Here is a 25,199-nt window from a genome sequence, read left to right on the forward strand (position 1 = left end):
AAGGTGATCCCGAAGTTACTTACTTGATGTAGTTTGCTTTCTTGTCATCCTTCCAGTCTTTGTTTAGCTGATGAATTTTGCAGGCCACATACCTCTGCTCCTTAAGATCAAACGCCTTCAAATGAGAAAAGATGACATTGAATTCACCAAAGCAAAAAAGTACAAACGCAAACAAGGAATCATTGTGTGTGAAAATATGCTTGCCTTGTGTACTTCACTGAAGCCACCTTTACCCAACAAGATTAGTAGCAGATACCTCTCGTTTAGGACTGGATGGTTGTTAAACCTGAAAAAACGTGCTCAAGGTCAGCATGAAATTAACTACGCACCCTAGATCAGGTGAAAAAGAATGAAGTAGTGACTTAAAAAGCCCTGTTCGATTCACACCTCACTGCTCAGAGAGTTCAAGACAGCAAACAGCCTTTTTTGATTCCCCAATCCAGTGAAAACAAAATTTATCTTATATTGGACTTGTGCCTGCTCCCCCCTGTAATGCTGTAAAGGTCTGGACCTAAATTAAGTTAAATGAAAAGCTAAAGCTAAATTTTGTTTTATACTTTACTTATGCCATAGAACCAACTTTATGGTAATAATTGCTGTATTCATTCATTCATACTTCTAAGCATCTTGGGTGCAAAGAATTCCGACAAAAAGTTTAACTGGTAGCCAATGTGCGCCACCTAACGTGTCCCCGTCCTGTGCCCATTTCCACGTTCCTACTAGTGTCTTCGGCTCAGAAAACGGCACACCACTGTAATGCAGAAACTTGAAACGGTGCTATCAAAATACTACTGTTCACAAAATATCTCTAGAATAACGAGCAGTTGCACGACATCTGCATTAGAGCACAAGGCCCAGCAGTGTTCTGGCAACATCATCCGTACCTGGACTGGTCCTCATTGTGTATGCGCTTGAGCTCCCTGATGTGCAGGTTCCGCTCCCGCTCCAGTTTCTCCAGCTCAAGCTGCAGATCAGTGTCCTCCTTTTTCAGCGACACCTGGCGCAGCTTCAGAATTTCCTCCTGCTCATAGTACTCATACCAGGTCAGCCGTAGCAGCGCGAGGTCTTTCGGAGACTCTGGCTTCACAAACTCTCCATTGGCCAGCGCACTGGAGGCTGCACCAGCCCCATTATTGGATGCCCCTGCCCCCTTGCCTTTAGGCTGCCCTGTCAAGGGCTTCTTCTTGCAGAGCAACTTTCGTTGCCGTTCAATTTCTTCCCGTTCTGACGTGATCTGCTCCTGCTTCCTGCAGGGATCAGCAAAAAAAACAACAGCTTGCACCCTTGCCAGTAGCAGGACAGGGTCACGGAGTGCATATTGTGGAGGCAATATGGCAAAAATACAAGCCAATCCACTCCTGCAACATCAGCAGATGCCCATCTTCTACTTTGCAGATGACCTGGGACAAAGACTGTCCGCAAAAGAATGTACTGAGGGATGTGATGTTAACTGAACAACAAGACCGAGTGAATGCTCATGGACATTACACTTCATAAATCACTGTTACAATATCTGCATGAATAGGTCCTCCTTGCTTACACATAATTTATTTCCACATTATGCCATGCAGCAGCGCAGGCGAAAACAAAAACAAAATTGTGGTAATAAAGGCTAATGTCAGATACAAAAAGGAATGAAAGAAAGCAATAGCACTGAGAGCCACTTTCTGTAGACAATTTAGTTGTAGCAGCGAGGAATTGAGTTCTTCATTTCGATAAGGTTGTCTAACATCAAAACCACAATGTTACGAAAGCCTGTACAACCATCTGCAAGGTTAAAAGACACTATAGTAATTCAAAATTTCCATTTTCCCAGCTGTTGTTTGTTTCTCCAGCTAACAAGGCCTAGCTGCCAACACAGAATGTAAGCAGAATGGAAGTAGGTAGGCAAATCACATGCTTTAATTTAGATTTGCATGCTTCAGGAGATATCGTAGTCTTGAATATTCAATAAACAACACTCACCTCAAAAGATCGTTGAAAGCGTAGCCGTCTACCCAGTTTTCAACAAATGATGCCCCTTGCCGCTGCGTCACAAATTGCCCTAGCCTTAGCCTGTTCTGCATGCATTTCTGCCGAGATTGTTTCTTTTCCATTGCCGACTGCAAAACAAACCAGAAATTTTTCCTTGTTACAGTCATGTCACTAGGGCAAACAATGTCTCTCATCAAAAAAAGAAACTTGCTAACCCAGCCTTTCTTTGTTCTTTTTTTTAACCGACCAGCAGGCGCTGCTTAAGATTGTGAACGTTATTAGACTCCCTTATTTTAGACAGCAGAGCAACAAATTACATGTATGCATGAGAACATGCACACACACAGTGTGTACACTAAGAGTGATTTATGTTGCTAGGAAAGAAAGGATTAGGTTGGTACTAATTTCATTTTTTCTGAAGATAACTGCCAAAAGTTGTTGGACGACATCTCAGAACAGGCGAAAACTAAAAAAGTATCTGCTACCAACTGCATGCAAGGTCATTAAATTAGGGCTTCATAGTAATTGAGCCCTGCAGCCCAGGTAAACTATAAGAAGACAATGTGTGGTTGTCAATATTCATAATGCACAAAGCATGTGCTCGAAAAGTATAGCAGGCAAGCGTATGCCACATCAAACAGCAAAAATCACCTTTTCTATAAGAAGTTGCTTTGTAACATCTATACACTTGAGGAGTTGCTCCTCTTGTTTCTGTATTAGTTTCTGCTGTCCCTGAATTTGCCGCCGCAGCTCTTCACTACCCTGCAAAAGAGAGTGCACAATAATTATGAGTCAGTACAGGCTACACACGAAGACCAAGAGGCATCATCTACAGTTGCTTAATCAAAATTATTTTCTCATTTTCGAAATTTAGGCAAGAGCCACAGAGCAGAGTTAATGTGCAATGGTAACTCAAGGCACTAAATAACTGTGGGCACAACTTTCCAGCACAACACAGCATCCACAGTGATCCAGGAACAGACGTTGCAAAGAAATATTGATCTGTATAGTTGTTCAGGTCAATTCAGTTTGATGGAATGCCTCGCAATTTGGTAGTCAATAACAAAAGACAGCCTACGCTCATTACAACGGACCCGCGTACAACAGACTTTCGGATATAATGGACCATATTTGAACCTTAAGTTTGCTATACCTCTTTTATTAGGGCAACAAAGTTCACTTTTAATGGACTGTGCTACAATGGACTTTCGGCTACAGAGGGCGAAATTAGCTCCAATTTTTGTCAAAATTGGGTGTATCTAACGCTATGCATGAGGATGGGCTTTGCAATATAAACGACGCCTCTTGCATAAGCCGTGATGCAGCGGAGGTGAGCGCCAGCTGAAGGTATTGAGAGGAACCGAGCGTGCCGCTCCGTGGCTCCTAAGACACCCGAGTGCCGGCGCACATAAATGGCGGACGCCGCGGCTGGTCTGTGAATTGTAGAAATGCTGAAAAAGGGGTTTCCTCAAGTTTTAGCGCAACAGAATTATGTTTTCTCATACAGTCAAATTACAATCCGAGAGCTATCATGTCTGTAGGTTGTGTGTAAGTCGTAGTTTACGACTTTTCCACATATTTTAGCCTGAGAAATTCAATTAGTTCAGTAAGTTACTTGCATCACATGGAGGGCCTGGGTATGTGTGGTTCGAAAATCTTTTTCCTGCACCAACTTCCGACGCCAGATTTTTCTGCGACACGGGCTTCTTAACGCTATTGCATTTAAATGGACATAAGCTGGTAACTGACTTGCAAGGGTCAGTCAACGATCGTGGCTGAATATCGTGCGCGCGAGGAAGGGAGGAAATCGGGGCGGAAGCATGCTGGCTATCGCGCGCGAGGCGCGGCCTTCCTTGGCTTAAGAAGTCGAGCCACCGGACGTCATTTCAATAAAGGTTTTCACACCTGGGCTGGGGGCTCTGCCCTGGCGGCTGCTGTTAATGGCACGGCTGTGCCATATCTTGAAAACAATCTGCAATGTGGACAAAGTGCGTGCCCACGCGAGCGCCGTATCTTGAAAACGATCTCCAGTGTGGACAAAGCACGTGCCTGCGCGGGCACCGTATCTTGAAAGCGATCTGCAATGTGGACAAAGTAGGTCCAGCGCTGGTACTTTCATATGCACTGTCCTTTACAAGTTTAGTTCGCGTTGAAGCAAGAGACAGTACGAAAGCCAATTCGCTCGCTGTTGCTGCCGCGCTTCCTCACTCCAACGTTCTGACAGCGACTTTCCAGTCATCGAGCGAGATGTGTTCATGTTTACCTGTGCGCGCATGACACTGTGCTTGTTAATTTAGTTAATAAGCTAATGTTTACAACTTTATGCGGCCGATAACACTACAATCCTTACTTCACATAGTTGTCTAGTAATTTGTTATCTGAATCCATGCTTCGCCTTTTGGGGAGAACTGTGACCTTTTTTTACTTGTTTGTTTTTTACTTTGGACGTTCGTCAATCGCGCTTTACGATAACGTTTTTACACACCGCAACCAAAGTTTCGTAAGTGAGGCATTTCGGATATTACAGACTTCGGATAAAACGGACAATTTTTGTTGGATTATCAGGGTCCGTTATAACAAGAGTCGGCTGTACATGCCTAGACAATGAAACCACTAAATGATGCCACAACACCGCCCTTGTGTGAACAGCACATAATGAAACACATAACCAACTGTGATTCTAGGATGCAAATTATTTTAAAAAATGTTGACACAGGAACTTCGACAATTTAATGGTGCAATAATGGGGCACCAGAGCACAAATTGAGATAAAGTCTGCAAGGCTTCTGCACACACACACAGTTTGTAAGAGCTGTTCGTAATTGGCCAGCTATCTTTGGTAATAAAATGCTCGCTATTACAGGGATGGAAGTGGCCAAGGATGTTCTGGAGCAGCTCTGGGAGCAGATTTGACATTTTGGAGCCTGTCTGAAGCAGAAGAAATGTGTATTGGAGCAGCTTGATAAAGCTCAACATGAACGAAATACATGCAGACTAAGAAAAAGTGCTCTTTATTTGTCTTTGCAGAAGAGTAGTATTAATTTACACAATATCTGTGCCAACCAAATACAGCCAAGAAATAAAAAATAATTCAGGGTTTTAGAGGAACAGCGCTCACTTTATGTTAGTGCTGTTGCTAACGCTAGTCATAAGTGTTTTTGGCAAAAATGACCTAATTATATTCTGGTTTAATCAGCAAAGCTTTATTATTTACTTAATCGATAATGTGCCATTGCAATGTTTCTAATGGATGTCAAGAAATGGCCGATAACAGCAATTAAAGCAATCTAACTTTTGTGTGGTCTCTTCCTTAAAATGGGTGCCTGCAAAATCTTTTTTAATTATCACGGCATAAATCTTGTCATCTAGTATGCTGCACTTCTAACGCACATTCAAGCCACAGCTTCGTGTTTGATCAGGACTGAAGATCAGGACTTCCGCTGACAGCATCACATGCGAGCTGTTGCGTTTTTCTCGTTTTGCACAGCATAGCACGGCACACGATTTTGTGTGCTGTGCACGAGAACACCTGACTAGCGGTATAACTCAGCGCTACACACATACTGAGGCAGACACAAGCGGATCACACACAACCACAAACAAAACAAAACAAAAAAAAAAAAGAAAGAAAATTCGACGTTGTCCAGAATGGCACCAACCCACGGCTATGGCTGTGTGGTTGCTAAGGGATGCTCACATCCCGCTCAATTTATTTACTTTGTTCTAAATTTGTGTTTCGGAGCAGGCTGGTGCAGCTCCAACATTTGGCACAGAATGGCACAATTGGTGCAGCACTTCCATCCCTGCTATGATGATTGGCCAACGCCAATCGTTACGAATAGATCTATCGTACGAACTTCTTCGTGATTACAGACCTTAGCTTCTTGCACTTAGGTTTAACTCTTGACTCTGTGTCCTGACCTTCCAATGTGAAAAATGAGCAGTTATTGCATTGGCCTTACCAGATTATCAGTGCCTTTAATTGTGGTCTCAGCAAATTATGCGACCACAACTTGAAAGGAAGTAGAAGGCCTACAACGCTGCACCAACTTACTCTTTGGAGTTCATCTATCCGGTTGTCCCTCATTTCCAGGTCCATGGCCGATTTGCTCTCCAGCTCTTTGATCTTGTTGATGGTGAGATCTGTCTGGACCTGCCGCATCATCGTTTGAGCAGGCCTCTGAGGTGGTGCCATGAGCCCCGCATAATCAACATTGTTGAGTGCAGACGTCAGCGGGGATCCAATGAGTGGACTGCCACCCTGGAACCAAATGGCACAATGAGAGTGCTGCATCTGCCAGCAACAAGGCAGCCGTAATGCATCTGATGGCAGAAGCACTAGAGCAGAGTAATTTACAAATTATAACTCCTGACAGAAATGATATCATCCTCTCCTACAGCAGGAGTCTGCAACTGGTGACTTGCATGCCAGTTCAAGTCCACTATCCAGCTTGCAAGGCAATGTCATGCATACCAAAGCACACCTAGAAAAGGCTCCCACACACCATGCATCACCATGAACTCCTGTGTCCCAGTAGACTTGAGATCATGTAACAGCTTTTAAATGTTCCCAAAATTTAACCATGAAGATTGGATATGCATATTTCATGAATAAAATGAACTCAAAATGAACATACTGTTGCGTTTGTATACCAATATTAGTCGCCATCGGTGTTTTGTTCTTCCGTTAAATGCCCCCATTCCACTCCACATGTGCTTTTTCGCTACTTCGCCCACTTCTCCAGAAAATTGCTGACCCCGGCCCTCTATGACAGTAAGCTGAGGCCTAATGAGTCTCGTGTGCAAGTCTTGCGTACATAGGTTATCAATCAACGACGAGAAGCAATTACAAAAACATAAGCCACCTACTACAGCAGCGCAGCTTTTGCAAAAAGTGAAGGCAATGTGTCTGGATACAAGGAGGAGTTCAGTCGCCGACTGGTTTTCCAGACTCCAAAAATTCGGACATGCTCGATTATTCGGTCTGCTTCGCGGCACCGCCATTCTCCTCATAGACCATAATGTATAACAACTGCCAAAAGTTCGGACACCTTGCAACCTCCCGTCTGATTTTTCGGACACTCCTTGAGCCAACTCGATCGAGAGCACCATGCACCGACTCTGACCGGTGCATGGTTCGACTTGCTGAACGCCATTTTTGTTTTGAACGGAGCCTCCTTGCTGTCCCACGAAGTGGCGCTACTGCAAATCCCCGCTCATCATCATCGTTTCTGCCTGGTTCGATAGAGTGGCTCTACAGCAGTTTCGGTCTCAGCATAGTAAGCCATGTCAAGACAATCCAGCAGCTGATTTGTTTCTTCGCGCATGACGCTGCGAGTAGGCCACGTTTTTCGTTTGTGCGACTGGTGTGGGCACGGTGGTGTTTGCTTTGCGTCCTGTGTCGAGGTTGCGGTGATCCAACGCGGCACAGGGAAACATCGCGTCAAGTGTCTAATGGCGCCGACAGTGCCTGCGCAGCCTGCGCTGGGGAAGGCTAGCAAGCGGGTGCCGGGACGCCTAAGATTTGTCGCCTTCTGATGTGCTCCCTACTGACGCGGAAAATGTTCTGCCGAGACCTGCGCAGTGGTTGCATTGCGATTCCGGACACCGTCTCATTTGACAGTTTCACAGGTGCCGACACTGCTGAACTGACATGCGCAGAACTCAACGACGGCGAGATCATTCGTCAGGTTTGTGCTGCGCCTCCAGACAATGGCTCCGAATCGGAAGATGACGCACCATGTCCTACGCTGCCGTCGCATGCGGAGCGTGTACAAGCAGTGACTGTGCTTTCAGCCGCCTATAGTGACCGTACGACCCTCTCCTAGATTCAGGCTTATCTGATTGCACATAAACGGAACAGCGTGCAACGGCGCGTTCACGATTTCTTCAAGCCTACGGCCGAGCCAGAATAAGTGCGTGGAAATAAAGGATTTTATTTTTTTCTTGATCTGCTTTTTTGGACACCTGTTTATTCGGACATTTCCGCAGTCCCCGTGAGGTACGAATAAACGGTCGGCGACTGTAGACACATTCGTTTCAATACTGCTTCACTATTAGGAGACAGAGGTCACTTTCAACGTTCTAATCTCTGGCATGGACCACATTTACATGGATCGGCATTATACAGAGGAAATGACAGGAATAGAATAGTGAAATACAGCCCCTGCTGAACAAGCGGAAAATATGTGCACGCTCCGCAGTTAAGGTGAGCTTGATGCAACTAACAGGGAAGAAATCATTAATTTGAGACATGCTCCCCTGAGCCACATCGAAAATGCAATGCAGTTTATCTTGCAAACTCGATCACACATTTGCGTTTAATTTGCAAAAAGCTATTGATGTCATGTGGAGGTCGCACAGTCATCACAACAGTCCTCTAACCCACAGAAGGATGATCAACAGCCCACCAAAAAACAAAGGAGGGCAGTTGAGGAGGCAAAATGCACATGGCACAGAAGAACCCAGAGCTTTCACGAAACTTAAGAAGATGAATGAAAAGGTTGTGGCGTGAGGTCTGGTGGTGGTGTTTTCTAACACTCAGAAATGGGCAGAGCAGAGCACACTGATGGTGGCCAAGTGCGAAATGACCCAACCAAGAAACTAATGTCAAAATAAGGTGCTGCATATGGCAAGACGATGAGATGAGAGCATAGAAGCAGAACTGGCAGTGACACGACGGGCACAACGGCACGTACCAGGCAGTAGCCCTGAGGGACAGGCGACCTGGCCCCTCCAAAGCGGCTGGGGCTATGCCCCTGGTTCTGAGTGCAAGGCAAGGAGAGAAAGAGAAAAAAAAAAAAAAAAGAGAAACCAAAACCCTGCATCAGACTCGCTCCTGATAATAAACACGCCAACTGCAAGTACTCTCTCGTGTACTAATTATAAAATTGGCTGAGAAACAAGAATTATATCTTTATTCTTGTCAGTGCCTTGACTCGTAAGTGCCTAGGCTGCAGCTTTTCCGTATCAGGTACATATAAAGTGGATTGTGTTAACTTGAACAGTGCACTAAAAAAAGCCTTCGTCCATATCAAGTCTTAAGAAAAGGATATTTTTTTAAGTTAGGATTTACATACAGCTGCCTGGATTAGTTTGCATGGGTTGCTTCAAGCATGCCTCAAATCTTTCCAGCAGGGCTGCACAACTGAAAACATGGATTGGGCCAAAGTCAATTTTTGTGAGAGCTGTGTGAGCCAAAGCTAGTGACCATCATTGCACACTTCATATTCGGACGGTTTGCTGCGATTTCGTGTCATTACACAAGCTACCCTCCTCAGCACATGTCATGTTGGTTGTATTGCTCAGAGTCATGATAGTGGTCTGCTCACAGAATTATGCGCTAGGAAAAGAAAGAAGAACGGTTTGTTGTGTTCCTGTTCCTGCGCCTGCTCTTGCCAAGATTCTCGTGAACCTGTAACCGTGGCCGCTGCTGATACATGCCTTTCCAGTTCCAGTGGGCACTGTAGGCCGATGAACTTTTGGGTTCCCGTTTTTCCAGTGGCACAGAAAAAGCATTGTGAAGCAAATCGTAGCTCACTTCTTCAACTACAAATTCCTTGAATCACTTTTGAAATCACCCCTGAAATTTTTCAACAGCATTACCAACCTGTGCTTCAAGCCACCAGGAAAGAAGTTAGGACTAATTGAAAAATGCACCATGTTCCCGACATTGAAGCAGCAATGTGATAAGTGCAGTTTTACACTAATAAGTGCAGATAGTTGCAGTGTGATAAGTAAGTACGATCATCAGCATACACTGGGATTTGCTTTTCTTCTAGTCTCGATAGAGTGACGATATCAGTGGCATGAAAATCATGACGGGAAACTGCTGCACCAATGTCAACGTAGCTTGACAAAAAGGTTGCTCGCATATCTTATACCTTCTCTTGAAGCAAGAAAGCCCACATTTTTGTTCTTTTTAACACAGTATCTGTTTTTCTGTGGCTGATTCCACCAGCTATCATCTGTCCACACAGTGCTTCGAGATTATGTCATGCTTGGCGACAAAAGTGACCTTCTCCCAATCACACAGACATGCTTTAACAGCAAACACCAGTACTAAAACAAACATTGAACTCTGCCATGGACTGCATATGGCCCACAGTTAACATGTTGTGCAGCCCTGCTTTACATCATCTAAAGCACAGTGACTCTGTGTATGTCAGTACTGCGAGGTCACAACATGCTTAATGCTTATGCAACAAAATGGTGCTTGTGAGAGGGGTCTTTTGCGGTACTAGCTCACAGGACAATACACTCCTCAGAAACGACTTCAATAGCAGGCAAAATATACCTAACTGTTCAAACTGCTGGTAGTTGTGGCAGCAGGCACAGAGAATGTAAATCAGAGAGGTTTTACACCTTATCACTGCCTGAAACACTACAATGGACATCTTCCCAAAAAGTATGTCACCACCAGATCCACAGGCGCCACTTGTGTTCAGCTATGAATGCTCAACAGACGGAAATTTGTTGCCAGTTCAAATTCGGGCACAGAAAAACTTCATAATATCAATCTCACAAAAGTGCAAAGGAGCATTAACGTCGCAAGTTCAATCTTTGCAGTTAATCTTGGGATCTCATTTTTCATTCTTCATGACATGTCTTAGGCTAAGCAAAAGACAGAAAAATAAGTGCCTACTTACCTTAAAGTATTCATTTATTTTCTTTGGGTTGTCGGGACATGTTGTTCGAGCTCCTTTTACTGGGGAGGAAGAAGAACAGGCAATCTGCTTATCTGACACACTCCAACATAGGCAGATAGCAACAACGCTAGTGATAATAAGGCCAGTGGGTGATCAATGCACGACTCATTTTAGTGAAACATAAATATATGGCACTAATGAGCATACTGGAATAAATAAAAGCACCCCACAGAGTTTCACCTTGGCTAACGTTGAGGTGAGGTTTATGTCCAAAGATACAATAAGCATCTGTTTACAACGCACATGTTTGTCAAACTGGCTGCTATAACATAGTGACTGCACTGTTGGATATCACCTCCAACTTCTTGATAGCATCAAGTATGTGGGGAAAAAAGATGTCGCAGTGTTACAAATTGAGATTTGCAGTGTCCTGCCCAAGACAGACTGAGAGATTCATGATATAAATAACTTTTGTAGGACTTTGCTGTTCCTTCAAATAAGAATGTAACAGTAAGGCATCATTGTTTTGTGACAGCACTCAATGCATACACTACATAAACCATTGCTCTCTGAATCTCGAGCAACGACAGATTGATTAAGTCTCACATAAACCAGCCATACAGAGGTATGTAATTAAGCTAAGCCTTTTATTACTCTGTTGTAGGGCAAAAATCATAAGAGAAATCAAGGTGAAATGTGCATCACACCTCAAGATATATCCAACTGCTCACAAGTGACGAGTTATAATAAAGATAATAACTGGTAGGCTTTTGCATCTAATACCGACATTACAGGTCATTGGGAGGTGATCTGGATTGTTTTTCACTGCCTGGAATTTTTTTACCATGCAGTGAAATTTCAGGACACAAGCGTTCTTGCACTCCGCCTCCACCTAAATGCCCCTTTAATGTAGTTAATAAACCATTAGTGGATGCATAAAAACCTTGCGCCTATACCAAAGGCAAGTTTTCTAGTCCTTCACAGAAAACAACAGCACTGTGTCCAATTTCATGAACTAAATTAAGCTCCAACACGCTACATCAACCGATGCTGACAAAAGGCATTCACACCATTACATCAAGGCTTTCCTACTTTTCCAGCAGCAAAATCAACACAGTGCACGCAAGGACTCTATTGAGTTCTGGTACCTGCAGCTGTAGCAGCATCCTCTTTCATCCGTTTCCTTTTTCGCTCTGACTGGGGAGGTGTCCGAAGGTGCTTTTCTGGTGTCTGAGGCTGCAGAGGTCAATACGAAAATTGCCCATTAGGAATGCAACTTGATGGTTTGATGGTCCAGCTTCACGCACTGCGAAGAACACCACAGCTTCATGCTTTTGGATGGGCCCTCAGACACATCTAGACAAAGCTGCCATGTCTAAAGCTGTCTCCGAGGCTTTCTACCATGGCTACTGTGCTGGAAGTCACAAGGACAGGACCACTCCAGCAAGTGCAACTTCCACGTTGCAAACTCAATCATACATCACTGCGCTGTGCCTAGTCTCTTTAAACACTTTTTGTTGTGCAGATGCCTTTCTTCCTCTCGTACAAAAAGGCCGACCAACAGTTCAGAAACAAAAAGCACTCAAACCTTTTAGAAGAGAATGCTATCTTCAGTTATATATTTGTAAGTTTGGAAGTGATGGCACAAGAATTAAATCAGACACCTAACAAATAAGAAATCAGCAAACAGAATATTGTTGTCACAAAGCAAACACGTATTTGGGCCAGATTCAGGATGGTATATCAAGAGGGCCTAGCCAAAGATAAACTAATATTAAAAGGCTCTGAAATAACAATGAACAATGGTTTCTAAAGATAAAGTACTATGGTTATAATGTTAGGGGTAATAGTACATTAAAACATCATTAAAGACGAAATCAGCATGTGCCTATGAATACCTAAAGGCACAAAGAGGATTTTTGAAGCCTTCTTCCACAGAACCATGATTATGACTAGCTGCATGCATGCTATTATGACTAGTACGTGGCACAAGCTCATATTCAGCAATCTACATACAGTGCAGTGTCACAAGTACTATAGGAAGCTCATGTGAAAGACTCAAACTACCAAGCTCACATCCTTTTCTCAGATCCCAAAGCACTGTTGGAGAGGAGACTAGTGGACTGGATTAATCATTTGTCTACAGTTGATCTGCTGGCTTTGTTCATACCATAAAAGTGATTGTTTATTACCAGAGACAAACAAGCTGCACTGGGGCGCGATTGAAGACAGTTGTTCGAAGAATGCGCTCAGTTTGCGTTCAATTTCGCATCACGCAACTAGCCTAGGCAGCACTGACGTCGTCAGCCATGCCCGTCCGTGTGACCTATACGCCAATCACGTGCGGCGAAACTGAATGCAAACTAAAGGCATGTTTCGCACACCGATCGCGCCCCTGATCTACAGGTTTATTTACTTCAGCAAACTAGTAAGTGCAAACTAGTAGCCTTTAGCTATAAACTTCATAACTCTAGCGGCCTATATAAAAGTGATAACATTGTGGAATGTACTAAGCAGTACAAGTACCAAGGCACAAACCTAACCCCGAACCTTTCTTGGTCTACACATAATACTTCCATCTGTGCTCATGCATCAAGGTCATTAGATTATCTATGCCACAATCCTACATAATTCTCCCTCCACTTTATGTAAACTGGCTTATCTCGCTTTAATTCATCGTCAACTCGACTTCGCCTCCTCAATTTGGTCCCCGTATCAACACTATCTCAACATGTTAGAAGCCCTTCAGAACAGAGCCAGTCAGTTCATAATGCATGATTACAAATACCCATCCAGCATATCACGAATTAAACAAGATCTTTCACTTGAGCCATTAATTACTCGCCTTGACAATGCTTTTTTATCACCACTCCACAAATCCATTCACGCCAGTTTGATGTCTTCTGTACACCTTAATCTGGCTGATCGAACTTCCCGCAGACTGCATAACAACTTTAGCTTAGCGCGTATGTACAGTGATACTGATGCATTTAGCTTATCGGCTCTTCCACAGGCTATCCGTTTATGGAATGACCTTCCGGATAACCTTGCATCAGTGCAACACCACGCAAAGTTTTGCGATAAACTAACAAAATATTTATTCTCCAAAATCTGATATTTTGCATTTGTCATTTTCACCATTGCCCTTGCCCAAGTACTGTTGCCGATATGTCCCATGTTTATTTTCTTTCTTTTTTTCACATGAACACGATCCTTTCTCAAGTTTCTTTTTTTTTAATTCTCCAGAGCACTACTGCCGTTGAGTTAAAATTTATCTTTCTTTTTGTTGTTCTCATTTTTGTTTTTTTTCATCTTTGGATGCTATTGTTACTCCCTTGCTTTTATAGTGTATCATAATAAGTTCTTGAGTTCATTTGCATCTTTCTGCACTAATCGATGTTTTACTATGTTAAGGTGTTATTGTTTGCCCCATAAGGGCTCTGTAGGGTGCTTATAAGTTGTCATTAAGAGTGCTATAGAAGGAAGAAATAGACTGGCAACAACCATCATTACGAAATCATCTGTGGTTGTAGCACAAAGTCAGAGCCACATGTACAATTCTTCAGAGTTCTTCCAGTTGAGAATAAGGATAAATGAGCTTGTGATCAGTGATAGTGAAGCAACACATTTGAATTTCTTGTGTTTGCTTCTGCATTCCAGCGACCATCCCATTTGGTGCTCTCCAAGCCTGCGTTTGTTTTTATTTTACTCCAACTCTGATGATGAACCCCTTGGTGCCTCTACAGTGGATGAAAACCAATGTGAGCCATTTGCACAATTAGGGTCCACTTGTGGGCTTTTCATTACTGGAAAGCCAAAGTTCAGTGCTAGCTTATGAATGGTCTTGGCAGAGAAGCCTTTACGTGAAATCTTGCAAATACCTTTGAAAATAAATATAAAATTCAGCTTTCTGCTCGACTACAAGACACTTATCATTTATTGGTTTATTCAGATTGTTTCCTTATTACCACATGCACACTTTATAAATCATATAAAAAGAATTAACATTCTTGCTTCCTTTTCGGGATAAGGTGTTAGTAAGTAAAAGGCGAATTTACCAGACACTAATGCTACGTTTGAATAGTTGCTGCATTTCATGCGAACTCTCATGCACAGTAACATAACACAATTACATAAGGATCCTCTCTCATTGTGAACAGTCAGTGCTTTTTGATGTGCCAGCTCTAAGTGTGCACTTGTGTTTAGTGTCGTAAAGTTACAGAATAGTATTTAATGACGCTTTTCATTTCTCAACACTCCCCAAAATTAATGTGTATGCATTTTTTTTTTTGTTGCCGTATAGCTAATGGACAGCAGTTTACTTTCACTACAACCCTGTGTACTGCCTCAAGATATGTTCGCTATAACGAACAAAGATTAGCTAAATATGGCACATTGGAGTCTGAAAATAGCAGAGGAGCAAGCGACAGTTGCTCTCGAGGCTTCTTGTTCCAGTGCTGTTCTTAATTTCAGTTCCACTGAGTAATCAGAATATGCCTTTCTCAAGGTGCGATGGCACCTGCGCCCCGCCCTAGCAGATTAGTCGCAAAATGTTTTAGAAGGGTCGCGCGTGTGGCCGCGTGCCATAAAGTCTTTCTAAAGAAAAAATGCACGGACGCGCACTAGTGTAAAAGCTTGTGCCATGCACCGCGTTGAAACTCCACTGGTAGCTCGATGTCGGTGCAGTGCTGAAAACGTGCATAGTGTAAGACCAACTCCACTTTGAAACAGAAAGCGCTCAGGGCCTTGTCCGAACTGCACCGTGAACCATGTAGTTGCCAGCTTGCATTGGCAGCTATCAAATTTAAGGGAAAACCTGTGCGTTACACTTGAGTGACACTAAAAAACATCACATTGCAGATGAAATCTTCTTGCAGCATCGGCCGTCTCTTGCAGGCGGTGGCAGCGTGTACCTGACTTCACATACTCGTTTAAGGTGCAGTAACACAGAGTCGATACGAGACTGACAGGACACTGACACTAACGATTGACCGACTATTGTGCGCCACTGAAACTACTTTATTAGACCAGGCCGACAACGATGCAACTTACGAGTGCGAGTTGTCGTACTGCGACGAGCTTTCTTGTTGACGGCACTGACAAAATCACTGTGCCGTCCATCATTTGAACGAATCCCGTGCGATAAGCTATTGAACCGACAATGCGATAACGAAAGCGTCGTCACTTGTATGTATAATTAATCGGGCTCAAAAAGAGTCAAACATGCCAACCAAGTAGAAATGCACAAGTTTCAACCTTCTCAAGCTGTGCACATGAAGTTTGAGCCAATGTTCGTCCTGTCCAGTGAAGGTTAAGCCTGGTGCCACGAGTTCATGCGCCCGCTAAAAGTATACCGGTGGAAACTGAAATGTAAGCAGTTAAGAAGATGGGAACTGCTTTTATAGTTCAGTTCTGGCCTTATTCACTTGAAATCAACTACACTTCACTTCGCATGGCGCGTACACAATAAGCGGCACAGCGCTGTACCAACATCTGTAGTCACCGTACCCGTAGGCTGCCGGTCGCATTTTCTACGTAGATAGGAGGGGCTGTACATGTTGTTATGCTGACACGTTTTTTTACTTTCAGAGATGCAGTGTTTACCTCTGCGTCCAACGGGAAACATGAGACAGTGCATTCTGTAAACAGCAGCATCAACAACCGCCTCGTTCAGTTACCAACGGTGTCAGCTATGGCATCCATGTTTTCGTGAGGGAACAACTTTGCTTATAAAGTAGCACTTATGTGAGCACCGTTTACTCTAATAATGCTTTATGGCACAAATTGGAAGTATGAAAGGGCTAAAGAAAAGCGAGAATCAGTAATAAATTAACAGCCTGTAATATCTCTATCTGGATCACAGTTGCCATTGTTTCGGCCACTCATATTGACTTGCCTCAGGGTGGAAAAACATGGCGCATGTGGGCAGATATGTATGTTTTGCTATGTTTTGACGCTATTTCATATCATTTCCAATATTTAACACTAACTACGATCTGTGCCGGTAGGTGTCAGTGCAAACAAGTGCACGCTCTGCTTAAATTCGAAAACTTCTTGAATATGCGAACTGTGTAAAAACAGTGTAAAAAGAGTACAAAAAGTGAGTTCCAAGTGCAAAAATCAGCGACAACAAACTACAAGACATCCGTATCGGCAAACAGAACTCAGCGTGCCTTTATTGGCTGCACTGTTTTGCACAGTACCGCATTCAGGCCTGCTCACCCAGTAGTCATCGAGTGCTACATGGCCTCCAGGTACGACATGCTGCCCTGAAGAAGCCATAAATAATGATTCGCGATCCAGGAAACGCACAACCGACACGCACTCAACGTGGGTGCATGTGCAGAAATGAACCGGCGAAAGCCCCACCACCCTTCCAAAACGTTTTGGCGTGCGACAGAGGGCAGCACAGGAAAATGAAAAAGGCGGATTGCTTAGCTTGGGTCGCAGATTTTGAGTATGGTGAGGAGTGTGGGCATGAAAATATAAAAAAGCTCCTACATCATCTCCCTCCCACTGTGTTCCCTCATTTGCCTTCTCACAGCATGGAGCAGCACGCCATAGTTGCTACAACCAGCCAGTATGATTTCACTGTATATGCCAAGACTATCACTTTCACAGAAATCCAATGGCAAGGCTTATGTGGGGCACAGCAAATGTGTATTCCTGCTACCACAGAAGACAGCACAATGCATGTATGGGTCACACCAACGTGCTTGGTGGCACACCTCAAGTTCCTTGTCGGAGTGCTGTGATCCAAGACTGGTGTTGCTCATGTTTGAGTCCTGGTTGTGGTTGGTGTTGTTTGAGCTGCCCGAGGAGGACACGTGGACCAGCAGCTGGGAAGCCGGCACACCCGCCAGGGGCCCGCTTACTCCCGCGGCTGCCGCCGCCACTGCCATCGCACCACCAGAAGAGGACTGCGATGTCTGACCCAGGTAGGCACCGCCCGGACCCAGGTTGTTGCACAGTTGCTGCACCACGAGGCAAGGTCATCATCCACACGGGGCCAGTGAACAGGAGCTTCCCAGTGAACACACAGGACAGTAATAGCAGATGTGTTGAAAAAATGTTTTGGAAACAAAGCACGAGCTCCAATGGAAGAAGAACAATCCAAATTTGTCAAAATAATGGCCAATGTGAGAAATTTAGATGGCAAGAATAGCGGAAGTACACTGGAAACAAATATCAGTTGGAAGCTGGGCAGTGACTCACCCGATTCCCCAGAAACCTAGCCTCCAGCAATTCTTGTTTTCGTGGGTCCAGACTATGGATGTTGTCCATTGTCTCAGGCTCCCACCTGCACAATGAAAGTAGGGAGGATGTCCTTCATTAAACGTGTCATTAAGCAGAAGTGAAAGGTCTGACACGGTTAGACAATCCCGCCTTCTAATTGAAACCACCTCGGTCGTGTACACACACACACACACTAGCAAAAAGCATATTCTTAAGGGCTTTTACCCCACTTTGCGCCTTTTCTCGCGTCGCAAGTGTGCAGCTGCAGCGATTGCCGACAAAGAAATGCAACTGAAAGGGAAGAAAAAGTTTCAACGGCCGGCTTCATATGTCGAGACCAAGGCATTGCAAGGGCCAAGGAGGATCGATTTGAGAAGCGACGAAAAAGAGCAGGCGGGCGGCACTGGCTTGCGAGCAGCCGCTCCCATTACGGCGAAGCGGCCATGCCTCCACGCAACAGCGTCCTCCGCGGCCGAGGCAGGGACAACACCCGGACGACGCCATATCGGAGAGCAGCTCACGGGTTACGTGTTCATTTTTTTTTTTTTTTTTTATGGCTCCGCTCCGATAGCAGGCTGCCTGAGATTAAGAGATACATTCGCCCCATAACTCGAGAAACAAAGTGACAGTGCCGAGTGTGATATACGGGCACCATTTACAGCGTTGCACACGCGCGCCCTAGCTTTCCCCAACCATTTCGTCGACGAGGAAGGCTTTCCGAGGGCTCTTAGGTTTCACGTAAACCCATTTCAACGTCCTTCCAAACGTCGTCCGAAAAAGAAAAAAAAAACAAAAACAAGCCTTTTATAGAACCTCGTACATAGAACGACGATGAGACGCACGGTCGAAACAAAAGAAAAGGAACGCCGTTCTGCAACTTGGATACTGTGGAGGCGTTTCTTTTTTCCCCTTCCACCGTAGCGGACGCCGCCCGACGGTAACTTGGATGATTTTTGGTACATTTCCGTCCGTCCAATGTCACAAACAGACCATGCGACGGTACCAAGGTCACCCACAAAGATCCCCTCGCATTTTCTTTTTATCATTTACTTCTACCGCTCCTAACTTCAGAACGAACTACGTGATAAGAACAGCGATATTGCACTGCACGTGCCTCGAAGTCGACGAAAACCGAAGCGCTTCCCACATGCATTGGCTAACACCTAAATGAGGGACAGGGGGTCCTCAATAAGTGACGTGACAGCCCTCTAAACATAGAACCGCCCTCGAAACAAACATCCGCGTCTTTATTCACTCTTCATGAAATCCAGTCAACCGCCGATTATCAAAAGACGTAAAATTCTGGGCCTCAATCGACGTTCGCAGTGAACATAGTAAAACAAAAGTCATCGTACTCCAAGGTGCCCGCCGACATATCCAGCGACGTGACGTCAGTCGCGCAGTTTTTAAACCAAAGCCTCTCCACTTCAGCAGAAGCGATTCTACAGGCACCGCCCCTGCGTGGTCACTAATGGTCACCCCTAGCCAGAAGTGCATCGTACCTCGATGGCTGGAGTTCGCAACACCGTGGAAAGCAAGACGTGCCCCCCCCCCCTTTTTTTTCAGTGGCCGTCAGGCGCCTCGAAACAAGAATGGTAGCTGCAGCAGTCAGCGAGAGAGAAGAAAGAAGACTGCGAGGAGGAAAAGTGGCAAAGGAGGCCGCTAGCGCTATGCCATACCCTCATGCCTTCCAGATTGAGCGAAAGAGTCGGGAGAGGGGAGAGCGCACACGAAGAGGAATGACAGGGAGAGAAGGAAAGGGTAAGCAGAGAGAAGAGGCCGTGACGCAGCTGGAAAGCAACATACAGAAACAAATGAAGAAAAACCGTACTAAGAAAAAGCACAACGTGCCTTCCTCCACCGAAACGAAGCCCCACGGGAGCGGCCGCCATGATGGCAGGAGCAGCACACGCTGAGCCACGCGTCACAACAGGCGACCCGACATGACGACACTCCAACAGCGGCGAGCACACACGCACAAACACCGCCGCCGCTACGGCACGAAGCCGCTCTCCGCCACCGCCTGGGCAGTAAGCGACGACGGGAACGCCGAGCAGCCGCAGCGGCGACCACGGCACACGGGGCTGCCAGGAAGGAACTATTATCACTGGGCAAAGACGACGAGCCTGGCCTCTACGCATCCACTTCGCTCGTTCGTTTCACGGCGCATTCCAAAGCGCACGACTCCTCTCTGCCGCTGGCGCACCGTTTCGACGAGCCAACCCAACCGGAGGGACAGAACGGGAGAGAAAGAAGCGGTGCGAACCAGCGAGCGACAGCCTGGGCGTGGGAGAAAGAACGACGCGAACGATGGGAAACGAAACAAAGAAGCGAGCGAGAGAAGGAAAATAAAATAAAAAGAATACATAAGCAAAACAGAGCGAGCGAGGAAGCCGCCTAACGCTAACGTCGCCTCCCTCGTCCGTCCAGCGGCGGCGTCCATACACACGGCGCCGTTGGAGTGATCGAATACTGGGAGCTAGCTGGCTGCAAAGGGAGACCCGACCAGCCCAGCCCGCCCGGATAGAAGAAAGGAGCCATCTTGAGAGATACCGCGGCAGCCCAACCCTCATTATTATTGCTGCCTGCCTGCCTGCTTTTTCTTCTCGTCTCCGTATCATGCCAGGCGGCGGGTCGGAGAAGCGTTCCGCAGAAAAACGTCCAGAGCAGTCGCTGCGTGCGCGTGCTGCAGACACAGACGCGCACGGCTGCCGCGGCCTCGGCGCTCATTGCAACCGACCCGTAGTACGTATGTATGTGCAGCGGCGAAACAGCCGCACGTACCGTGACGTAAGGCGGAGGTGCCGGCGGCGAGTCGAAAAAAAAAAAATGAAAACACGGCAAACAGAAGAAAACTCCGCTCGCTTGCAAAACACTTCCCCTCTTTTGGCTTATCTCGTCTATGCACGAGCGCAAAACGCGATCCTTCCTGCGCAAAGGGAAACCACGGCGTTCTTTCACGAAGTCGCTGCGCGTCATTTAGCTTCGGTTCCAATGACTATATAGCGAGTGACGTTCGATAATTAAGAATAGTCCGGATATGAACGCAGAAGACAATGAAAGAGAACCCCAGGCACCGAGCCAGTCCATTTGTTCAGTCGACCCGGGCGGCTAAAGATAACCGTGCCATAGAAGAAAGAACATTCCGCCTCCCCGCATACGATCTACGTAACGGTAGGTGAAACAGAGAACCTACTCCACACTCATTTCTAGCCAGCATACACCGAGGACGGAAGCGACAAACTGCGAACACTCGAGCCGCACTTTGAAGAATGACAGGCAAACTAAGTCCTGACGGCATCCATAATATTGCAGCGTAGCTCTACTCAGTGGAACAGATAGCGCGACCAACAGGGAAGGCTGCGCCGCGGTGTGCTACAACCGCACAGCTAATCCAACGCGCGCGCTCTCTTAAAATGCTGGGTTGACCGACATGGCACTTCAGCTTCCTGTCTGGTGCCACAAATGGCAGGAGGCGACAGGTCCGCACTAACACACCGGCCAACCACTGACATTAATATAGGAGAAAATAACGCAGACACTACACAAGGAGGAGGGGGGGGGGGGGGGTACCACTTTCGAGAGATGCGTACGTACTGTATTAACGATGAAGAAGCAGCGAACCTGAACAGCATAAAGTGACAAACTTCACGAAAAATTCGGGGGAGTTGGCAGGTGTGCACTATTAAGCAATTATGACGATGCTTAGCGTTACCCTCAGGCATACCTATAGCATTATGTTCGACAGCTACTGGTCGATGTTATCATCGAAAGAAACACTTCGGCCGTATGAACCGTCGCCCATTGAGATAAAAGATGTCGCCACACAACACGCTACACAGAGTGCACTGACTGCCAGAACGGATGTGCGGCTGGCGCGACAATCGCGCAAATTCTTTTAAAGTACAACACTGAAGCAGGGCTGAAATGCCGGCATAACAATTCTACATTTCGCGGACGGGGACGGCAACGTTGGCAGGCTTGAAATGGCCACGTAACACGCTAACATGCAAAGCGAAAGCAGGTGGAGAGCTTGAACGATGTGCGGCTCTCACAATAAATGAGACGGTACGTAAACGCCACTCTCATCCCAACTCGCCTAAAACGATAGTGTCTTTCGTCGACTTCGACTAGAGGTTAAATCGTCTTCCAACTTTTTTTGTGTATGTCTAAAAGTATTTAATGAAATCAAGAGTCAAACTCGTCTGGTCGGGATTGCTCATAGTCAAAGGCACAACTGAACGCCGACCAATAACATTAAATCTACAGGTTGTGAACAAAGCCACGTATGGGAGCCGAAAGGTTTGGTGTCTTTTAATGTTTTTGGTCGGCGTTCGTTAACATTAACATTCGGCTACACGGGAAGATATTGTTGCAGTAAGGTCTGCATGCGTCACTCCCATGGCTGATTTCTACTTCGATGCATATATCAAGTTCAAACACGGCTGCATCAAAAAGGAGCTGCCGCTATGAATGACGTTTCGCGCACTTATGCTCGATCACAGAAAAGATTGCGACAGCATGAACACATGTATGTCGATCACAGAAAAGATTGCGACAGCATGAACACATGTTCACGCCGCTGTGTGGCTGCTGCGAATCTTTCTTTTTTTTTTTCGAATGTACGGAACGCCGGTTTCAAGCATCATTCCTTGCGAAACCGCAATCCATTGTCTGTGTTTGAAGGAGCCGGTAGTTTTGTGACGTTAGTGGCAGCCTGCCCCCAATTGAAAACATCCATTCGATCCGTGACACAAGTTTCCAGAAGGCGCCCGTGAATTTTTATGGTTTCAGTTAATTTGTTTCCCTATACACGAGCAGTTGTGCATGTCGACATTAGAGTTTTAGAGTAGGGACCCCAATAGTTTGGGGCCCCAAAGCGCTTTGTGGGTGTTAGCGTTGGGGCACGCAGGAGTAAAGGGTTTAGAATAGGGCTTTGCGTTCGCGAATAGCGTCTTGCGCTGACATCGCCACTACGGCGTCAAAGAAAAGCTATTCGAAATAATTAAAATATACCGTTTTATGATAGGAATAGTAATTTTGACTTGCGTGTATTCGCATTTAATTACAATTTAGAAGTTATTCTGTAAGCAGCAAACAAATAGTTGCGCTTAGTTTTCAGCAAACCAACTTTACATGCCTTAGCTTAATCGTGTTAGGCCTACGAGCCATAAAATCCACAATCGAATTCGGAATCAGCGGCGTCTAATGAATCAATCTTCATAACACACGCTAGTTGAGAGAAAGCGATAACCGCAGTCACTTCTCCTTAGCTTGCGAACGTCACGCGTTACCACGAATCGAACCCAGTTTAGTGCTAGGTTAGAGCCGTCGCTTCGTTGGGTGCCGCCATGTTTGCCGACGCAAAGCTTTTGGGCCGCTACTTGGGCTCCCACTAAATCGGTGAAATAGCGTTCCCAACGCAAAACCCAAACGCAGTTTGCGTCTCGCGCATACGCAGTGGCTTCGACGCTATTTCTTTGGGCCCCAAAATGTTTGGGGCACCTATTATAACTGTCTATTACCAACATTTTCTCTTTATTAGGAGTGGTGTCTTACTGTAGTTAATGAACGAGATACATCATATTTCCAACTTTTCTTTCCCCTGTATGATATGATAAGCAGAAGAAACGAGGGTATGACAAAAAAAAATAGTAGTTATCAAATCCTCGGCAGTGCCACCCCTCCCCCCGTTTTTTTTTTTTTTTTCTCTCAAGGTTGCTTTTGTTCTCTCAAGATAATATAAAGACGAAAAACTGAATGTAAGTTAGTTTCATGATGCGTGAAAACAGGCGGTGACCAGAGGGGCCTGCGCGAGTCTGATTATTATTAGGGTAGACAAATAAGGTTTCGAATACGATTAAATATTACATGCTATTCGTATTCGAAAAAGAACTATTAGGCATTTTTGAATATTTGAAACTAACCAAATATTTAGCAACAACTGACAGTTCAAGTTTTGTTATACTGTTCTACGTCTGCTAACAAAAAAATCATGGCCAGTTACCAGCAGTGAAACAACGCCAAAGTTTTCGAAGGAATGCAGAAACAAAATGAATAATCTGTTTTGTTTTTGGCTTCGTGGCGGAAGCCTACATGACAAACTGTGAGGTGTGCTCGTAGTCTTGTCATTAGTGTTTTGAGCAGTCTAGTCATGAAGTATTTTTTTATATTTTATGCAGCTGCGGAGAGGCCTCATGCCTGATCACCCACAGACACACTAAAGTCCAAACGGTCCGCACTGCAAACCGATACGTTTCGACGTCACCGTTTTAGCAGAACTGCGTTACGAAATAGCAAACATTATCAACAGTTGTAACATCACTGACGAGAACATTTGCAACCTTTACATGTGTATACCGTAACTGTTAAGCGCCCCCCCCCCCCCCCCCCTTTCCCTGTAACCCAACGAAACCTCCTCCGACCCTGGCGATCTCCAGCAAATTGCAATGACTTTTCAAAAGTTTGCAAGGGTACCGCTCAACAGCAAATATTGTCCTGGACGCCGCTTTCACACCGGACGTTGCCTGTTCGCTCGTCGGGTTTAGGTTTTCGGTGTCACAACCACGGGTAACAATAAGAGAGAGAGAGAGAGAAGAGACGAAACTTTAATGTCCACTGGTGTGGGCTGCAAGGCCGGGCCAGGCCCGGCCACTGCGCTTAGAGGTCCGCTAGTTCATGTCGCTGCAGCAAATCTGGACCATGCATCTCGCTAATCCTTATGCGTAGGGAGACGCTTAATTTCATACAAGGCCTAGCCTGAAGGCAACCTACGTCTAAACTAGAGTGTACTAGAATATCCTAGGGCACTCTAGTCTACACGGGCGCCCTCAAGCGCACGCACGGTGTGTGTGTACCGCTACAAAAATGGTTCTTAAATTTCTGGCTACATCTTGATATGTTTTTGATTATGCATCAGGGTGTTATCATAAACTCAACAGTGTTATCATAAACGCAGCAGCTAATGACTTTTAACATCAAGTTTACAGCAGCCACTCAAAAGAGAATACACAGCAGGATTTTTTGTCATTAAATGTACAGAGGTTTACATAGCGTTTACTGATGTATAAACACATGATGGGTATATGCTCTAACCCATCCATGCAGTGTTCTAACATGTATTTAAAAAAAAACGAAGATTCTTTATAATTGATTTGATAAAGCCGAGTTTCAGATTTTCGCTTCAAGTGCAACTGCCGCGATTTTCGTGGTGGACGGACCGCAGATTAATTATTTCTTTATTACGCGTAAGTATTCTAACCGCGCCATCGCTGTTAATATCAGCGCCAAATGGCAGTACGGTGAGCTTTTTTTGTTGTTGCTGTTGTAGTTTCCCACAAA

At 45.3% G+C, this 25,199-nt stretch overlaps 2 protein-coding genes across 9 annotated transcripts in view; one reads left to right on the forward strand and one right to left on the reverse strand.

Moving 5' to 3' along the window:
• LOC126542370 (uncharacterized) overlaps nucleotides 1-5,987 on the forward strand; it is a 51,125-nt gene extending 45,138 nt beyond the window's left edge. The window contains exon 6 of the transcript XR_008614910.2: nucleotides 4,838-5,987. The gene's annotated coding sequence lies outside the window, so the exon portion shown is untranslated. The remainder of the gene's footprint in view (nucleotides 1-4,837) is intronic.
• The window catches only part of Tlk (Tousled-like kinase), a 146,451-nt gene that overhangs the window by 14,162 nt on the left and 107,090 nt on the right, over nucleotides 1-25,199 (reverse strand). For 4 of the 8 annotated variants that reach the window (XM_055077205.2, XM_055077204.2, XM_055077206.2 and 1 more), the window contains 11 exons: nucleotides 17,838-17,922; nucleotides 17,351-17,596; nucleotides 11,771-11,858; nucleotides 10,623-10,681; nucleotides 8,673-8,738; nucleotides 6,029-6,235; nucleotides 2,626-2,736; nucleotides 1,966-2,102; nucleotides 885-1,247; nucleotides 205-286; nucleotides 24-115 (listed from right to left, as the gene is read on the reverse strand). In XM_055077205.2, coding sequence (XP_054933180.1) covers nucleotides 24-115; nucleotides 205-286; nucleotides 885-1,247; nucleotides 1,966-2,102; nucleotides 2,626-2,736; nucleotides 6,029-6,235; nucleotides 8,673-8,738; nucleotides 10,623-10,681; nucleotides 11,771-11,858; nucleotides 17,351-17,596; nucleotides 17,838-17,906 — 1,520 coding nt within the window. In that variant the 5' untranslated portion in view covers nucleotides 17,907-17,922. Of the gene's footprint in view, nucleotides 1-23; nucleotides 116-204; nucleotides 287-884; nucleotides 1,248-1,965; nucleotides 2,103-2,625; nucleotides 2,737-6,028; nucleotides 6,236-8,672; nucleotides 8,739-10,622; nucleotides 10,682-11,770; nucleotides 11,859-17,350; nucleotides 17,597-17,837; nucleotides 17,923-18,083; nucleotides 19,373-19,709; nucleotides 21,150-25,199 lie in introns of those variants that run through there. The other 4 variants (XM_055077200.2, XM_055077201.2, XM_055077207.2 and 1 more) reach the window with 4 other exon arrangements.

Source organism: Dermacentor andersoni, chromosome 2 (assembly GCF_023375885.2).
Source record: "Dermacentor andersoni chromosome 2, qqDerAnde1_hic_scaffold, whole genome shotgun sequence".
In the NCBI taxonomy this organism is placed as follows: Eukaryota; Metazoa; Arthropoda; class Arachnida; order Ixodida; family Ixodidae; genus Dermacentor; species Dermacentor andersoni.